This window comes from Nicotiana attenuata, unplaced genomic scaffold (genome assembly GCF_001879085.1).
Source record: "Nicotiana attenuata strain UT unplaced genomic scaffold, NIATTr2, whole genome shotgun sequence".
Classification (NCBI taxonomy): domain Eukaryota; kingdom Viridiplantae; phylum Streptophyta; class Magnoliopsida; order Solanales; family Solanaceae; genus Nicotiana; species Nicotiana attenuata.
This window is the reverse complement of record NW_017672184.1, coordinates 105,388-125,264: the sequence shown is the minus strand read 5'-3', so window position 1 is coordinate 125,264 and position 19,877 is coordinate 105,388. Positions and strand designations below refer to the sequence as shown.

At 33.6% G+C, this 19,877-nt stretch overlaps 1 protein-coding gene across 1 annotated transcript; it reads left to right on the top strand.

Annotated features, from left to right (window-relative positions):
- Window positions 1–16,441: 16,441 nt before the first annotated feature.
- LOC109212211 lies at window positions 16,442–17,755 on the top strand. The gene has a single exon (XM_019375836.1). It carries the CDS (start codon window positions 16,442–16,444, stop codon window positions 17,753–17,755), a length of 1,314 nt encoding a protein of 437 aa, XP_019231381.1.
- Window positions 17,756–19,877: the final 2,122 nt, after the last annotated feature.

Here is a 19,877-nt window from a genome sequence, read left to right as displayed (position 1 = left end):
TTGAACAACATTGTATAAAAATTATATTTTAGTGGTATTATATTAATAGTTGTATATAACTGAGTAGGAATAATGTATGCAAATCGTAGATAATTTGTAAACAAGTTGTATAATATATAATTAGTTATATGAAATTTGTTTTTACTATGTATAAATCAGATACAAAATATACAAAAGACATGTTGTATAAATTTTGTATAAAATTTGTATTTAAGTTGTAAGTTATTGTAGTTGTATTTAACTGGATGGAAATAATGTGTGAAAGTTGTAGAAAATTATAGATAAGTAGTAGATAAGTTGTATAATATATAATTAGTTGTATGAAATTTGTTTTTACTATGTATAATTAGTTGTATGAAATTTGCTTGTCTTGGTATATTTTCCTACTTCAATAAAACTTGGTGTACTATCTGTTATTATTATACTTTCATATTCGTCTATAACGGGAGATGTTGGCATATCAAGTAACTTTAGTGTTCCAGACGAAGCTGCATGAAAATAAAGATAAATTCTGTTATGAACAGTTTGTAGAAATTTTGTAGATAATTTGTAGAAACATTGAAATTCTGTATTTCATATTAATTTTTCAAATGATATGTAGTTTTATAGTAGAATAAATGTAGAAATTTTATAGATATTGTGAAAACCATACTGATATTTATATTTTACTCTGACATGTAGTTTATTTTGTAGATAAAATATAGATAAAGTGTAGGACATTGATATACAACTAGAATTTGATAGAATTTGTTTGTGCAGCAACAAATTTCAACGTTTGCTTAACTCAAAACGTTTCTTTTTGTCTCGAATGTCATAAAATAATTTGTTGGTGCTCTAGTGGTGGGCTTTGATTGGAAGAGATGATGAGAGGAAAATGGTGATAAAAGAAATTAAAATTGATAGTAATGTTAGACTATGAGATTTTAAAAATTTTAATAAAGAAAGAAAAAACTGATTGGAATTTGAAAATACAGTTGAACGAGTGACATATAATGCGTTCCTTACCATTGATGTTGGTCTCTTGGTGTGGTATTAATTTCAGTTCAAAATAATTATTGGTGTCATAGAATATCCACAAAATTTAGGTATGCAACTGAAAAAACTAGACTAGTATATGAAGAAAATATGTATTATGCTAGAGAAGAAGTAAGAAATGGGAAGAGATGTTACGACTGTCGTTAAACCACTTAAATACAATATAATACAACTTAAATATAATTTTTATACAATATTTTTCAACTTTCATACAATAGTTAAATGAATAAAAGAAAAATAAATAAACAACAGTCTACAATTTTTCTACAATTTCTGCAATATAATGTATGTCATGTCGTCTTCTTCTTCTTCTTCTTCTTCTTCTTCTTCTTCTTCTTCTTCGAGTTTCGATCTGAAATTCAGCCAAAACCAAGTCTAATCTTCACCAAAACCCCTCAAAATTGAGATATAAACTCCAAACTATATTCCCAGTTATTTGCAACAACACCCAATCCAAACAAAATATGATTTTTGAAAACCCAAATTCGAATTCAAAGCTTCAAAGCTTTTTAATGGCTGTCAATGGTGGAATTGCTGCTCTCTTTTCCTTTGCTTTATATTACTGAAATTTGGGATTGAGAGATAGAGAGAGACGTAGAGAGAATTCTCAATTCTTTGCAACCATATCCAATCCAAACAAACAACGTATGAAAATTCCGTTTCTCTGTAAAAACAAATTCCAATCAAACAACGTATGAAAATTCCAATCCAAACAAACAACGTATGAAAATATACAGAGAAAGGAAATATTAATGCGTGATTTGCGTTGTAAAATATCTGGAAGAATATTTAATTCCCCAATATTAGCGCGCCTAAATAAGGAAGCCTACAGCTACAATGATTCCTTATTTAATGAATTGTCTATATTTTGTAGAAATACTATTAGCATGGCGGGTAATATGCCAACTATGAACATATTTGGTAATATAGTTTCCTATATGGTATAGGAACGAAAATTTCCCAAGGGGAAAAGAGATTTGGGCCCAAAATAAGTGTAATAGTTTTCATTGGTAAATCGAAGGAATTTTTACCTCCTATAGCAAAGGTTAACACCTTATTTATTTTAAATAAATACCATTTTAAAAAATTATATTCTATAGATACCTTTTAATGTTTATAGCAAAATATCTAATTTTGGCTACCTCCTACCCCTAAGCAACTAAATATGCTATTCAGTTACACTATTTTCTTTCTCTCTCTAGTTTGATACATGCCATTCTCTTCCCCCTTTCCCTAAAAACAGGATGCTCAATCTCAAAATTCCTCTCACCCACATCACCTACCATTAGTCAAAAATCTCAAGCTCTCTCCTCCCTCCTGCACTTTCAGACGACCCTTCAGTTCTTCAACATAAGGGAAGGGAGGTCCAAAACACAAAAACAGAGAGACAAAGAGAGAGGACACAGTAGATTTCGAGCCATATGAAGATTCATCTTCATTATTATTTAGTAAATAGATGAAGAATCAGATTCAAAATTAAAACTTGGAGACGGTGAATTTTGAGCCAGAGGAAGACAAGAGGGACGAAGATCTGCTGGGTTTATGGTTTTTGCGATGAAAAGAGTTGCTGGTTCTTAGTTTTTACGCTGTATTTTTATGTATTTCATTGTATTCATTGTCTTTTTTTTCATTGTAATTCAATGTATCTCGCTGTATTTCATTGTATTCACTGTCTTTTTTTTCATTGTTTTTCAATGTAGCCCGTTGTGTTCTATGTATTTCATTGTATTCACTGTCTCTCTATATGCCATGAATGTATTCATATATTTTTTTTAATTAATATAATTTATGTATTCGGATGTATTATATAATTTCTCTGAAGATTGCTATATTTTTGGGGTATTTTTCGGTTGAGAGTCTTTTTTATAACTGAAAATACAAAATTTGTGTGTTATAATTGAGTTTGTTGAGTTATATTAGGAGTCTATTATGTTAATTGATTCACTTCCTGTTTAAAAACAGTGTAATCCTCTGTTTCATGCCGTGAATACAGTCGAATACAATAATCTGTCCAGCTGTAATCCCATGTTTCACGCCATGAATACAGTCGAATACACTCGAATACAACAACTGATTAGCTGAACTTCCTTGATTCACGCCTATTTTTGCTACTGTATTCATAAATACAGTAGCTTAAATACATCTAATATATCTTATAACAACAGAAAACGTATCTACAATCCGTAATATAGCAAATGGTATCTAGATAGCTAATTTTATTTGTTTTCCTTCTTTTTTTTTTTGTTTCTACCATCCCTTTCTTTTTATTTATTTTATTTCTATTGTATTTTGATTCTCCTTCTCCTATTATTCTTTGAAATAGTCTCTCCACCATAAATAAATCTCTTTTTTTTAATATAGGATTAATGAAGTAGATTCTAATTCTATACTGAATAACTATATTTTGATATATTTCAATCGTTAATTAAACAATAATTAATACCGGATACCTAATATTGTTGCTTTGAATAAATATTATATTGATTAAAATCTTTAATATATATTTTACGTTATATTTTATATTCCAATTAAAGAAAAAGAAAAATTAATTAATTATTTTATAATTAAAATTTAAATTCATTTCTCCCTTTTAATAAAATCTTTAATATATATTTTACGTTATATTTTATATTCCAATTAAAGAAAAAGAAAAATTAATTAATTATTTTATAATTAAAATTTAAATTCATTTCTCCCTTTTAAATAATAACTGCTTGTAAATTGGTTATGTACTGTCTTTTTTCGTAATTTGACACTCAAAAGTACTTTTTGAAAAGATGGACCAAATACAATTTGCTTATTAAAGTACTTCTCAAAACTAGCCAAACATAAACTGTAATTTTTCAAAAGTTCTTTTTTAAAAAGCACTTCTCAAAATAAGTAGTTTTTGACTGCTTCGCCAAATGAACTCTAAGCCCGTGTACTAAAATCCAGCATAAGAAAATGGGGCAAGCGCACAAATAGCCATTTTCAGATGCTATTTAGAGATTAGCCATTACTTATTTTGCCCTGAAATTTTAAACTAAAAATCTTAACTTCAGGACAATTCTGAATATTTTTGTTCAGAAAAATTAAATCGAAAAACTGAAATTTAGGCTATATTGGTTAATTTCTAAATAACAGCCCTTTAGAGTGACTACCTAGTGTCATTTTTACAAAGAAAATCTACAAACAATTCAGATATCCAATATACAAAGTCCACCTAGCGGCTCCCAAGATCTAATTAGAAACTAGGGAGCATATCATTGAGGACTAATAAGAATCTAGGCCAACAACTTTCTAGGTTCTTTAAAAAAAAAAAAAAAAAAAAAAAAAAAAAAAAAATTAAACTGTCTATTACATGGGGTAAAGGAGATGGCCGGGAGGAAAGAGGAGACAATGAGACTTGAGCTGTTGAGCATGCCCTTATTGTGAGTGAGATTTCAAATAGTATTGAATTATCTTTTGTGGTATTCTACCATCCAATTCAATCACCATATCTCTGAAAAATTCTATTGTGATAAAGAGATGTCGTTATATTCTTCTCTTTATTTTTTTCAGCCCACCATCTTTTTGTTTCCCCAATTCTCTCTTTCTCTCTTTCTCTCTCTACATTTTTCACGGTCGAACGAAATTTGCCTAGTGAGGATTTGCTCAATTCATGTAGAAAATATTGAAGTGTTGTTTGGTTGAGAAGAAATAAAAATTAGATTTTGCGAAAAGAAACTTTGAACTCTATCTCTTCTATTTTATTGGGTAAGTATAACATACAATCATAAACCATGTGTCACTGTTTAGACAAAATCGTCGCAATTCAAATAACAATGCACTACATCTCACCAAATAAAAATGCATAAGTTGCGGGGCCCTCATTAAATGCTTTATTAAAATATTTTAGAAATTCGGGACGTGCCATTTAGCAAATTTTCATGGCCTCCCGCAAAGTTGATAAGACGCTAGCCACTTTAGGCGTGCTTTTAATAATTTTACCTTCTTAAATACGGGTGTGCATTTCATGCGACCCAAATCCAAATCCCAAAATGTNGTGATTGTTGCTTGGGTGAGGAAGAGTGATAAAGCACGAAGGAACATTCCGTGCCATGTTTTTATTATTATTGCAGGAAGGAACATTCCGTGCCATGTTTTGATTATTAATGCACGAAGGAACATTCCGTGCCATGTTTTGATTATTATTGCACGAAGGAACATTCCGTGCCATGTTTTGATTATTAATGCACGAAGGAACATTCCGTGCCATGTTTTGATTATTATTGCACGAAGGAACATTCCGTGCCATGTTTCGATTATTATTGTACGAAGGAACATTCCGTGCCATGTTTTGATTATTATTGCACGAAGAAACATTCCGTGCCATGTTTTGATTATTATTGCACGAAGGAACATTCCGTGCCATGTTTTGATTATTATTGCACGAAGGGACATTCCGTGCCATGTTTTGATTAGTAATGCACGAAGGGACATTCCGTGCCATGTTTTGATTATCACTCTCGTTGACTTTGTAGTTGTACCGTTTCATTCCTTATTTATTGACCTTGTATTCTAAATTGCTATAGCCCCTACAGCATGCTCCCCTCCCTCTTGGCTTGTTAAATTTCTGTTTTCTCTTCTATTGCGTATGTATATATTTGAACTGCATAGGTTTGTTTGGTAATCCGGTCTAGCCTCGTCACTACTTCGCCGGGGTTAGGCCAGGCACTTACCAGCACATGGGGTCGGTTGTGCTGATACTACACTCTGTGCATTTTTTTGCACAGATCCAGGTGTTGGAGCAGCATTTGAGTAGCAGTAACATTCTGGGAGCGAGTTTCCAGTCCAGGGACATTCGAGGTAGCCTTGCTGACGTCCGCAGGCCCGGAGTCCTTTCTATTTTATTCAGTTTGTTATCGTTGCACCGTAACAGACAGTTTTATGATTCATTCAAACCTTGTATTTAGTATTCTCTAAACGTTCGTGAGTATTGTGACACCAGTCTTGGGTAGAGGATTGTTAAACTTCCGCGTTTCTTTTAGTAAATTTTATTTGAGACTTCCGCTTTATTGTTAAACGCTTTATTATTGTTAATACTGTTGACGTTCGCTAAAAGAGGTAATTGATGATTGGCTTGCCTAGCTCCTATTAGTAGGCGCCATCACGACTCCCGAGGGTGGAAAAATCCGGGTCGTGACAAAAATACATAGCTAAATTCCATACTTTTTTGCCACGAAACACAAAATTGTTGCAAAAGATCTTCTTCATTTGCTATGAAAATAAAAATCGGTAGCCATGTTTAATTGTATATATGTTTTGCTACGGTTCAAAAATTCATAGCTACTAATTGAGAATTTTGCCTCGAATACTATTAGCCACAATAATTCATATAATGCAGGTAAGAAACTATTTTTGGCATGAAATATACCTTCAATTGTAATTATCTAATAAATGTGATATTAAAAAAAATGTTCAACAATATCATTCAAAATAGTGGAATATTATTTTACTCTAACATATCAATACGCTTTTACAAAAGAAATAGTAATTATTTATGTCCCTGTCAATCTTGATGCTTCCGGCACTACTCTACAACTTGCAACAACAATTAGAAATATATATAAAAAAATAGTACAACAAAGTATTTTAGCTGAGAAAAATAAATTTTACTTGTTAATAAGAATAATTTTTTGTAAGGATGATATAAAAATATATTAGTAAATAGTGTAATAAGTTACTTACGATTTAATTTGCATCATTTGGCTGTCGATTTTGAGCTGCAAGCATCATTTGGAATCTTTTTTCCCACCGTTTTTCAATCTCCACTAATTTATTATCAGTTTCTTTCTTGATTTCTTCAACTTTTTCATCAGCTTCCCTTTTAACTTCTTCGACTTGTTTCTTAGCTTCCCTTTTAACTTCCTCCACACGCTCATTTGCTTCTTTTCTGGCCATTTCTACTTGCTTTATAAGCTGTATCTTTGTTGGTCTACCTCCAAAATATTCACTGATATTCTTTCCGGGACCGTATGCTCGAAGATATGCATTTTTTTCTACCCCAAGTACTTTCTCAAAGATATCATCATCATTTAAAGAAATTTCTCCTTCTTTTGCTGCTCTTTTAATTGGTCAACTTGAACCTACAATCAATAATGAAAATTAATTAAACATAAGTGCAAATGTATATTCTAAAAGGAGATAAATATAAAATAGAACATATTGACATTACAATGATATCTTGTTGGAAAGCATCAACTTGTTTTCCTTTTTTTCTCTTGCGAGATTCCAGAAAAACTTCAACACGAGATGGAGTTTTTCCATTTTTTTCTCCTGTGAAAATAATAATCATTTTCATTAATTGAATAAGACATGTAAATATAATTCTTATAACTTTGTTCTAAAAAATTATCATGTTGTTCATATATACCATTTCGTAAGTCTTGCATAACTTTTGGTTCCACTATATGGAGGCAAGGAACGTTTCGATCTATTTGCCTTGTTTTGCGTGCTTTTCTTCTGAACAAAAGTTTAAAAAAATTTGATAATATTAGTTTCTACAACATATAATAATTTAAAAAGAATAAATAGATTAATTAAAATACCTGAAAGTCAGCACCACTCCAAAGGTTGACCAAATATTTCCTTTCATCTATAGTGAGAAGTTTAGGCTTATTCTGTAAGCGAAGTGCATAAGTTGCTTTTGAGTCAAAATACTTATTTTTCAACTTGTGCCTATAGTCTCATTAGAGGTCACTCATATGACCAAGTATTGCACCTTTTCTTCCCTCGAAAACATCCACATTAAACTTTTCCTATAAAAAATAAAATATACCATTACAAAAGTTAGAAGTAGTGATTTAAAACCAAACTTGCTCAGTATCTCAGATTGTCAATCCATCAAAATTAAAAAAAAATATAAATTTTATTAGTTTACTAATTTTCTTACCAAGATAATGTCCCACATGTGGTCGATCCTATCTTGCTCTATTTCTTTCCAACCATTTACTTTTAATGAGCAACAAGTTCGGCTTCTCACTGTTTGACCCAAAAACCAAGTGAAATCGGTTGCATTCTCACCAATAGCTTGGTGATCTTCATCAAATTGAACGATTAATTTTTGTCCTTCTTGTAAATTGATTATATTCACGCATCGTGTAGGCCCTCTGATTTTTCTTTTCAAAATGTTAGGGCCTACATTTATAGATTACATAAATATACTTCATGTAAAAATATCAAAAGAATTGACAAAGATCAATAAATGAAAAAGAATACCTGTTGAATTTGTTGATTCATGTTCTTCCACAACCGTTTCACTCACTTGTTCAGACAAGTTCTCATTAGAACTATTTTCTCTGAGAAAAGAACTCATGAAAATATCATTTTTTCGGAGTGTATAAATATCAATTGATTTATCCTTATGCTTCTCGTAACTAAGAAGCATATTCTTAACATCTGAATCGTCACGACATTCCACTAACCCATCACAATCACTGATAAGTCTATCACCTCTCAAATAAGCAAACTTATCTCCCTCAAGAATATTAAAGTTACATAACGTTTTCATTTCATCAAGCAGATCAAAGAAAGCTATGAAATCAATATCAATGTTTGCTTTCACCAACTGACCACTTACATATTTTTTCGAAGGAGAAAATATAAATGGCCACCTTAATGGAAGCTAAATTCCAATTCTCTGGTCATATTCATGTTTCCTAGAAAATTCATGATATAAGTTAGCTAGATGATTAAACAAATATAAAATATTGTTTAATTGAAAAGGAATTAATAAAGAATTCAATAATTTATAAAAGCTTATTGCAATTACCCGAATAAACAACTTCCTCTATATGTTGTGTGAGCAAATCTTCTGTAACGGATGCTTTCTTGGAACTTTTCGGAGGTTCCGTTCATCAGTCAATCGATTATTTCTTTTTCGAAGACCATTTCTACCCATGTCTGATTATAAACAAGTATTTGTAAGACATCAATATATTTTCAATAATTTTCAGTAATAGAACCAGACCGAATTACCCACAAGAAAGGCTGCGGACTATTCACTAGGTCCCAAGCTATTTTCATATCAGTAATTGAAGCAAAGTGTAAAACTATTTATAATTAAGTAGAAACTCAAGATGCAATGTTATCAAACTATAATTTTTTTAATGTTAAAAATAAACTGAATGAAAAACTCAACCAGTATAATGATCATAAGTTCAAACTAAAATATTATTCAAGTTGCTTAGTGTGCTAACCGAAACCCATCACGGCTTTACATTAAAGAGAATTAGACTAATGAGTAAATAAGTTTAAAGAAAAATTACACTAGTTGATCAATCATTAATATAAAGTGCAAAAAATTGGTGCAAAAAATATCCATGTATCCATGTATTTTCTTGTCTCTGTTAAAGTGCAAAAAATAAGATCTCTAGCAAAGAAAAGAACGTAAAAGTAAAATATGTCAATACTTGTTCTTTTACTTACATCTGAAATGAATTAAAAAGTAATATTATAAAACAATTGCTCGAAATCAAGAGGTTAATTCTAGTCATGTAGATTTGCTTGAGGCAACATGTCCTTTTCTAGTAAGTTAGTAGTAAAGAATTTTAAGCATATGCAATATGAATGCGGACACGACATAATAGAATCCTTCTTTAAAAGCATTTCTGATGTAGCTCGTCTCTGTTATGTGAAGAACCAATGAGTTCGTAATACTACAATCAAAGAAGCTTAAAGGAGAAAGTAAAGAAATTCTTTAGGTTTCTAGCAAAGAAAACGGATCAGAGTGAATATGCGTACCTTTGATGCAAGGAAGAGGCGTACCCCTTTGCTCCTCAATTCTGGTAGCTTTTAGTATTTTAGGGTTTTTATTCTTTTAGTTTATGTTTGGCTCACTGATGTCTCTAATAGGAAAAGAAGCTGTGATTTAGGCACAAAAAATTAAAGGGAAATAATTTGGAGGGAACTTTTTTCTTTTGGTAAAATCATATTTTATTTTTCAAGTTGTAAATTCATATTTCCCTCCTCCTAAAATCAAACCAACAAAAAGAAGTTAGATAAGAATATTATTAATATAAACATATTTTTATTCCATATAATTTAATTATATTTATCTATTTTAGTTTGTAACTTATTAATGTAACTATATTTTATTAACATAACTAGTCTCGAAGCACTTGATCAGGATAAAGCTTGAGTGATACTTAGTGAAAGTTTTATTTAAATTCGATACATTAGTTAATAAATATTAATTAGAGATGATCACCTTATTTATTTGTAGTAAATGTAAAACTTACTGGTAATCTAGTAAGCTCCTGCAAAATTAAGTCGAATAGAATGATGAACACCTCTAATTACACTAAAAGGTATTGTTTTGATTAAAAAAAAGGTCCGAGTAACATAATTATTCTCGAAGCATGCATTTGTTAGGATAAATCTTGAGCGATGCTTGGTGAAATTTTTGTAACGACCCGGCCGGTCGTTTCGAGAGTTATAGCCCCGTTCCCCTATTTTTTGCTTCTTTTGTGTCGCTATAGCTGTATTATGACTTACCGGGTTATTTGGTTCGGGTCCGGAGTGGTTTTGGAGTGAATTGAGCCACTTAGTCTCTTAAATTTGATATCGGGGTCGGAATGGAATTCCGGAAGTTGGAGTAGGTTCGTGGTGTCATTCTGACTTGTGTGTAAAATTTAAGGTCATTCGGACGTGATTTGATAGGTTTCGGTGTAGACTAGTGACACCCAATGTCGGGTTTTCTTTTTCGCACTTTTCTTTTGATTTGAACTTCTTATGAAGATTTTATATTAAATATCTTTGGGATTATCTTGAAAATGAAAATATGGTTTTGTTTTGGTAATGTCGGCTTGCCTCTTGGGCGCCATCACGACATGGTTAGTTTTTGGGTCGAGACTTTTTTATTTAACGAGATACGAGTTAATCAATGTTATCACCTTACTTATTTAAATTATCTTATGAGTAAGATCGTGTACTATTAGGTCGAACTAAATGATGAACACTTCTAATTAACCTAAAAAGTATTGTTTCAATAGAACGAATCAAAAGCACTTGATCAAGATAGATTTTGAGCGATACTTGGTGAATTTTTTATTTAAACTTGATATAATTGTTAATCAAAGTCAATTAGAGATACTGTGAAATTAAGTCAAAAGAACACCTCTAATTACCCTAAATGATTTTGTTTCGATAGAACACGTCGGAGTAAAATAACTATCTCGAATATTTGATCATGATAGAACTTGAGCGATGCTTGGTGAAGTTTTATTTAAATTAATATAATAGTTAATCACTAATAGTTCCATATGATCACTCTATTTATTTTAATTATATGTGAAACTTACAAGTAGTTAAGATAGTAAGCTCCTGCAAATTTGGATCGAATTGAACGATGAACACCACAAATTACATTAAAAGGTATTATTTCGGTAGAGCATGTCCACCCAAAATAACTATTCTCAAAGTACTTGATCGTGGTGAAGCTTGAGCGAACTTGATAAAGCTTTATTTAAATTCGATAAAAGAGGTTATCAATGTTAATTAGAGATTATCATCCTATTTATTTAAATTATATTAGAAACTTACAAGTAAGATCCTGTAAAACTGGATTGAACTAAACGATGAACACCTCTAATTACCCTAAAAGGTATTATTTGATAGAACATGTTCGATTAATTAGAGATAATCACCTTATTTATTTAAATTAATTTGAGACTTACAAGAAAGAACCCGTAAAATTAAGTTGAATCCAAGAATGAACACCTCTAAAATTTTAAATCTTAACATATATAAAGTATTATGGGACCAAAGTGTATAATATGCCACTTTGACATATATGTGCATTCCTTAGAACAGGACGTACAATCCCCATAAGCGTCCCTCTATTTGATCTAATTTACACCGTACCAAAAGATCCCTAAACCCTCATCTCTCAAAATTAATTTCTCTTCCAAATTTCTCTCAAAGATGAAGCCTCAACCTCATTCTTCATCTCCGCTGGCAGCAATTGGCGATATTATCCGGCAGAGTAAGTTTATTTTTTCTCTGTTTTCTGAAGTTTCTTTCTTCTTATTCGCTTAAAATCAGAATTTCTTTCTTCTGTTTCTTTCTAGTCGAAGGTTCACTGTTGGGCTGCTTAGAATGCTAATTGTTGTGGTGAATATTGATTTGGTGTTGAATACCGATAGTTGTTGTTTAGGAGCAAAAAGTGGGATTTTGTGTATCGGGGTTGCTATGGCATATGGCCTCTTCCAGTATGAAAGATGTACTGCTTGTTTAATGTGATTTTGTTTTATCACTTTGTGTGTATTGTTGGAGTCCTCAAAAGAATTAAAATTAGGTCAAGTAATGTACATTAATTAACAATGATTAATAGAGTTTATGAGTTGGGCGATAAAAATTTATGGGCAAATACTCTGGCTATCTCAGACTAATTGTTACGTACAGAATCACAGAATCACAGCTGCTGTAGTCTTTTGGTTCAAAGAAAAATCATCTCTTTTGGAGGAATTGTTCTCAGCCTGCAACACTTAATCTACAACTTATATGACACACTTTCTAAGGATCTCGTCATTGGCTTCGACTTCAGTTTCACTAGTTCGGTTTGCCAAGAATAAGAACACAAATGGACAAAGAGCATTAAACCAACTTTCAAAACTTCAATCGGCACACAAATGCTTCATTACAGTATAAAAGATCCATAAATTTAAAAAGAAAAAGCTGAAACTTTTCTGTCAACTATTTTTTGGTTGAATCTTAACCAGCTAAATTTAGTACTACAAACTAAAAAACTCTCACCTAAGAGAATAGAAGCCATAATTTGTTATCACATCCAACTTGAAGGCCAATAAGCATGAATACCTATCTGGTCGTGATTATTGTTGTGAGAGATGTCTCATGAAAGCAGATTTTTTTAAAGAGGGTATTGCATATAAAGAATTCATGACATTGACTTATCTTGTCATTACTTCCTTTTTTCATTCTCTTTCCCTATTCTTTCTGCAATTCTTATTTCCCTTGCTTTAAATATTAATTCGAAGGTGATTTCAGTAGCAATTGCTACGGATTCTTTCATCCAGTACATAATACCTTCCAGTTTTTCATTATCACAAACATCTTACTGTGACGACCCGGCCCGTCGTCACGTGAGTTACCGCCCCGTTTTCCCCATATTATGTTTCTCCATGCTTCGTTATCAGTATTTGAGGTGATCGAGTTGAATTGAATTGGTTTTAGATGAAAATGAGACACTTAGTCTCTTTAAGGAAAGCTTGTTTTGGAAAAGTCAACCGGAAGTTGACTATTGAGTTAGAGGGCTCGGATATGATTTCCGGTGATTCGGTTAGCTTCGGGGGATGATTTGTGACTTAAGAGCGTGATCGGAAGTGATTTTGGAGGTCCGGTATGGAATTAGGCTTGAATTGGCGAAATTAGTATTTTGGCGAATTCCGGTTGGTGGGTGAGATTTTGATCCGGGGGTCGGAATGGAATTCCGAGAGTTGCAGTAGTTCCGTTAGGTGATTTTGGATGTGTGTGCAAAATTTCAGATGATTCGGAGGTGTTTTGGTTGGGTTTTTGATCGAATGTGAGTTTCAGAAGAATTTGAAGAACTTAGGCTTGAAATTGATGAGAAATGAGGATTTTTGTGTTGTTGGATGTGTTTTAAGATTTGGAACAAGTTTGAATAGGGTATTGGATCATGTCTGTGCTTTTGGTTGAGGTCCCGGTGGCCTCGGGGTGAGTTTGGATAGTTAAACGGGAGTTTTGGGAGTTTGCATATAGCTGAAGATCTGCTGCATCTGGTATTCTCGCTTCTGCGGGTCTTGGACCGCAGAAGCGGAGGCGCTTAAGCGGAGGAGTCACCGCAGAAGCGGTCCATGGGTTGGTAAGGTAGATCCGCAGAAGCAAACCATTCTTCGCATCAGCGGGTCCGCAGAAGCGGACTGGTAGTCGCCGAAGCGGTGTTGACCTTGAGAGGAAGTTCCGCAGAAGCGGAAATATAGCCGCAGAAGCGGTTGGGCATTTTTAAATGAATATCCGCAGAAGCGTGATTTTGGCCGCAGAAGCGAAAACTGGACTGGTTAGAAGGGGTTTTATTGAATATTTCATCCGCGAGCTTGGGATATTTTCCACCATTGTTGGGCGACCTTGAGAGCTTTTGGCGAGAATTTAAGGGAGTTTTAACTGGGAATCGATTGGAGGTAAGTCCCTTAGCCTAAATACATGAGATTATGATAAATTTAACATAGAAATTAGTGGAAATTCATCAAAAAGGGGGTAAGTTAGGGCTTGAGAAATTATAAGTTAAAAATGGAGTTTGGAAGGTCAAATGGACTCCGATTTTGATAAATTTGATATGTATGGACTCGTGGCGAGACGAGGAATCCGATGATGTGAATTTTATAATTTTTCGAGAAGTGGGCCCGGGGCTCGGGTTTTGCCAACTTCGTGATTTTCGATGTTTTTCGAGTCTTTTCGATTGGGTTATATCCCCTTAGCCTATTGTAATGTATTCCTTGTGGTCTTGATCAGATTTGACGCGCGAGGAGGTCAATTCGAGAGGAAAAGGCATAGCGAGCTAGACTTTGGGCCGGCTTGAGGTGAGTAATGGGTGTAAATGATATAATGAGGGTTTGAGACCCCGGAATTTCACATCGTACCGCTATATTGAGGCGAGGCACGCGCTCTATGACGAGTGCGGGGCTGTTGGTTATTGGGGATTGTGACTTGGTCCGTCCCGGTGATGTTTTACTGTGTTTTTCTACTAGAACTTGTTAGAAATCATCGTTATTTGGATTTGACTGTTGTATTTGGTCTTCGTGCCGGTTATTTGGATCCTTCAGGGATTGATTTCACTGATTTGCATACTTTGCACACTGTTTAACCTCATTCCAAGGTTTTAAGTACTATTTTTGCAAACCCAGCCCCTTTTTCTAAACTTGAAAATTCAAATGATATTTTAAATGATATTTTGGGCTGTGGTATACTGATTTAAAAGTGCCCGAGGGGCTTATTGTGATTTCTGGATTTATGGATGGCTCGGGCTGCACGCCGCAGCAGTACTATGTGATATTGAGGCCGAGGGCCTGGTTGATGCCACGAGATGGCTTATTTGCGCTTGGGCTGTAGGAGCCCCTCCGGAGTCTGTACACACCCCCAGTGAGCGCCGTCGACATAAAATATATGGTTGGCTCGGTCTGCACGCCGCAGTGGGTACCTGAGTGTACCGGTATTTGCATTGCATTGCATCACTGCATCATTCCTTACCTGTTACCTGTCATGGTTCTTTCTGTAATACTACTTTATTGACTTGCCGGTCTCACTGTTAAAGGTTTGGTACTGCCGTTATAGTTGCCTTGTGTTTTCCTTGTGATTTCTTATCTTCAGTTATTATTTATGCTTATTACTCACTGAGTCAGAGTACTCACTTTACTCCCTGCACCTTGTGTGCAGATTTAGGTGCATCGCAGTCTGAGGGAGGACCTGTCTAGCTGAGCAGCATTTCACTGGGAGCATCGAGGTAGCTGCATGGCGTTCGCAGCCTTGATCCTTCCCTCCTATCCCTATCTTTCATTATTCCGTTTCTTAGACAGTCTTGTTATAGGATGACACTCTGTATTAGAGGCTTGTGATCGTGACACCGGATCCTGTTTTGAGTTATGTTCTAGTATTTTTGTTGGTTTTCAGTATACTACTCCGTGCTTATAGTAGTTTGATAAGATGGTTTGGTAATTTAGTATCTGTGTTCGAATTCCTGAATTATCATAAGTTGAGATTTGTTGTTGAATGGTCGGGCTTGCTTAACAATGTGTTGGACGCCATCACGACCGGGGGTTTGGGTCGTGACACTTACTGTAAGAATTAGTAATGTGATTATGGATTGTTTTCAAATTATGTATTCGCAAAATATATATATATTTTTTTTCTCTTGACGCTTTGTTTTTTCGTGCTCCAAAATTTATTTGCTTTAGATTTATTCTCTATCTTTTGTAAAAGTTGCTATCTGATTCAAGATATATAAGTGAAATTAGCCTCTAAATTGTATAATCATGGTTAAGTGATCTTTCTTTTTTAAGCATCTTGATCTTATTTTATTTTTCTTTATAGGAAATTTTGAAATGGACAAGACTTAGATGCGCTGTAACGATAGATTGAGCGATGTATATTTAAAAGGAGTTGAGGATTTTCTTCAATTTGCTTTTAAGCACACAGAACCAGAAGGTGAAATTCCTTGCCCTTGTAAAAAATGCAACAATGTTGTTCACAAAACTAGAGACGAAGTAAAGGAACATTTAATAATTTTTGGGATGTCAAGGGGTACACTCGTTGGCTTTTTCATGGAGAATTTGCACCCAAAGATCAAATCACTAACAATAATGAAATAAGACAAGAGGAAGTAAGAAAAGAGCAAGGTGATGGTATATTTGAAATGATTTATGATGCTACTGGCCCTGATATCAATTCTGGTGGGGTTGATCCTTCTGAACCAGCTTTTGAATTTTCCAAATTACTGGAGGATGCTGCACAACAACTTTATCCTGGTTGCGAGAAATTCTCCAAGTTGTCACTAATTGTGGAGCTGTTCCAAATTAAGTGCCTTTATGGATTGAGTGATAAAGCAACTGACTGCATAATGAAGTTAATTAAACGAGCACTTCCTTCTGGTGAAACTTTACCCGAATCATTCTATGGAGCAAAAAAAGTGATTCGAAGTTTAGGTCTTCGTTATGAAAAAATACATGCTTGCGAAAATGATTGTATGCTGTTTTGGAAACATAATTCAAAAGCTGAATCTTGCTTGGTTTGTGGCGAGTCTAGGTGGAAATTAAGGGAAGGTCAAAAAGCTAATGGGGCTACTACAGAAAAAAGTGGGAGCAAAATTCCTCGAAAAGTTTTACGTTACTTTCCTTTGAAACCAAGATTGCAAAGGTTGTTTACGTCATCAGAAATAGCTTCAGACATGACATGGCATCATGATCAACGTTTAAAAGATGGGGTTCTTAGACATCCAGCCGACTCAGATGCATGGAAACATTTTGATACATCTAACCCGGGCTTTTTCAGAGATCCTCGTAATGTTAGACTTGGTTTAGCATCTGATGTAATAAATCCTTTCGGCAATTTAAGTGTTTCTCATAGCACTTGGCCAGTAATTATTACTGTGTATAACCTACCCCTTTGGATGTGCATGAAGCAACCATATTGCTTTTTGTCTTTGTTGATACCTGGCCCTAAAGCTCCTGGAAATGATATTGATGTGTACTTAGAACCTTTGGTGGATGAGTTGCAAGAATTGTGGTATAATGGAGTCGATACATATGATGCTTCGAGAAAGGAGAACTTCTGTATGCGGGCATCACTCTTATGGACTATAAATGATTTTCCAGCTTATGCCTACTTGTCTGGATGGAGCACAAAGGGAGCTTTGGCTTGCCCTTCATGCAACAAAGAGACTCCGTCTACTCGATTAAAGTATGGTCGTAAGTTCTCTTACATAGGTGCTCGTAGGTTTTTATCGCCTAATCATAGGTGGCGGGGAAATAAACGTGATTTTAATGGGGAAGTAGAAAGAAGACCTGCTCCAAAAATTCTCTCTGGAGATGATATTTTAAACCAGTTGGATAGCTTGGAAGACATTAAATTTGGTAAGACCCAAAAGAGAAAAAGATACGAAAAAAGTAAAGGCATAATTGGAGGAAGAAAAGCATCTTTTTCAAACTTCCTTATTGGAAAAATAATCTAATACGTCACAATTTAGATGTCATGCATATTGAAAAAAATGTGTGTGACAATATTATTGGGACGTTATTAGATATGGAAGGAAAAAGAAAGATAATTTGAATGCTCGTCGTGATTTGAAGGAAATGGGTATAAGAAAAGATTTGCATCCAACTCAAAAAGATGGAAAGTGGTATTATCCAGCAGCATGCTATAGTTTACCACCAGATGAGAAGTCTAAAGTATGCAAGTTCTTGAAAACTATTAAGGTTCCAGATGGATATTCTTCCAATTTATCACGGTGTGTAAAGTTAGAGGATCGTAAAATTTATGGACTGAAGAGTCATGACTCTCATATTCTTTTGGAACAACTGCTTCCTTTTGCAATCCGCGGAATCCTGCCAAACCATGTCTATGAAGCTATTACTGAGCTAAGTATTTTCTTCAGAGAGTTATGTTCAAAAAATGTACGTGTTGATGTGTTGGATCAACTTGCGACTCAAATTCCAATTACGTTGAGCAAAATAGAAAAAATATTTTTGCCAACATTCTTTGATATTATGGTGCACTTGGTCATTCATCTTCCAAGAGAGGCTAAGCTTGCTGGACCTGTACAATACAGATGGATGTACCCAATAGAGCGGTATGTTTGTATTTTATAATTTCAGTTTAATTTTATGTGGCTTGTTAATTTTCATGCTAAGCGTTTAACTGAATGTTATATTTTGTAGATTCTTGCGCAAACTGAAATGTTATGTTCGCAATAGAAGTCGACCTGAAGGATCTATTGCTGAAGGGTATATTGTTGAAGAAAGTCTAATATTTTGTTCAAGATATTTACATGTAAACGAGAAAGGGTATAATCGAGTGGAAAAAAATGATGAAGATGATCATGTTAAGTCAGACTGTGGATTATCAATATTTGAAAAAAAAGGCTGCCATTTGTTAAGTGATACATCTAGAAATCTTGAAGAGCTTGAGCGAAAACAAGCTTATCTTTATATTTTGAGAAATTGTGAAGAAGTTCAACCATTTTTACGGTATATTTCTTCATGGCATTGTACATCACAATTTGATTTTGTTAGCTTTTTCTCAATTATTATTTTTATTTTTAAACAGGGAGTACGAGCAGAGTAATAGTAACATGGACTTTGATGATTCGTTTTTTCATCGAGTAAGTTTTCACTGTATTTTTTATTCAATTTTTCATACTTATTTAGTATCATTAGATTATTCAATAATTTATTTTTGTACAGATCATGCAACTGTGCAAGGAAGGAAATTCACATGTAAGTGCCGGATTGTATTCTTTGGCTAGAGGTCCTTTTGATGGAATTCAAAGATTCAAGGGGTATGAAATAAATGGTTTTCGGTTTCATACTAAACAACTCGAAGGTAATAGGGTGAAGCAAAATAGTGGTGTTTTAGTAAGAGGAGTCACGAATGGTCAAAATACAAATTACTATGGTGTTCTAACCGAAATAGCAGAACTTCAATACTTCGAAGGTAAACGAATTGTTTTATTTAAATGTGATTGGTAGGATGTTGATCACATTGGAAAAGGAGTGAAAACAGATAAATATGACTTTGTTAGTGTCAATACTAACCGAAAGTTAGCAACAAATGAACCATTTGTGCTCGCATCTCAAGCAGAACAAGTTTTTTATGTCAAGGATAATCTTCATCCCAATTGGTTAGTTGTCTTGAATGGTCATTTTGCTTATTTTACTGATGGTACTGTCAATGAAGAAACTTTTCAACAAGATGCTCAAGATTTCTCCTGTACATTTGAGGAAGATGAAGACTTTATGTATTGGAGAAGAAATGATCTTGATGTTATCAGCACTGATTTTACTTTAGCTGATGATATTATTGAAGACATCGAATCAGAACCTGAAACTGATGATGAAGATTTGTTACTCTAAATATTTAGAAGTCTTATATGCATATTTGTTTATACTCAGTTAATGTTGAAACTTTTACTCATTTGCTTGAGAGATGATGTTTAATTCTTTATTATTTTACTAAATTTATGTATTACTTCAGTGGAATTACTGTAGTTTGTTTTTGATAATATTGCCTTCTCGAATTGACTATTTCTTGATTCAATCAGTTGGGCATTTGTGTTAAAGCTGAGTTTTTTGTTC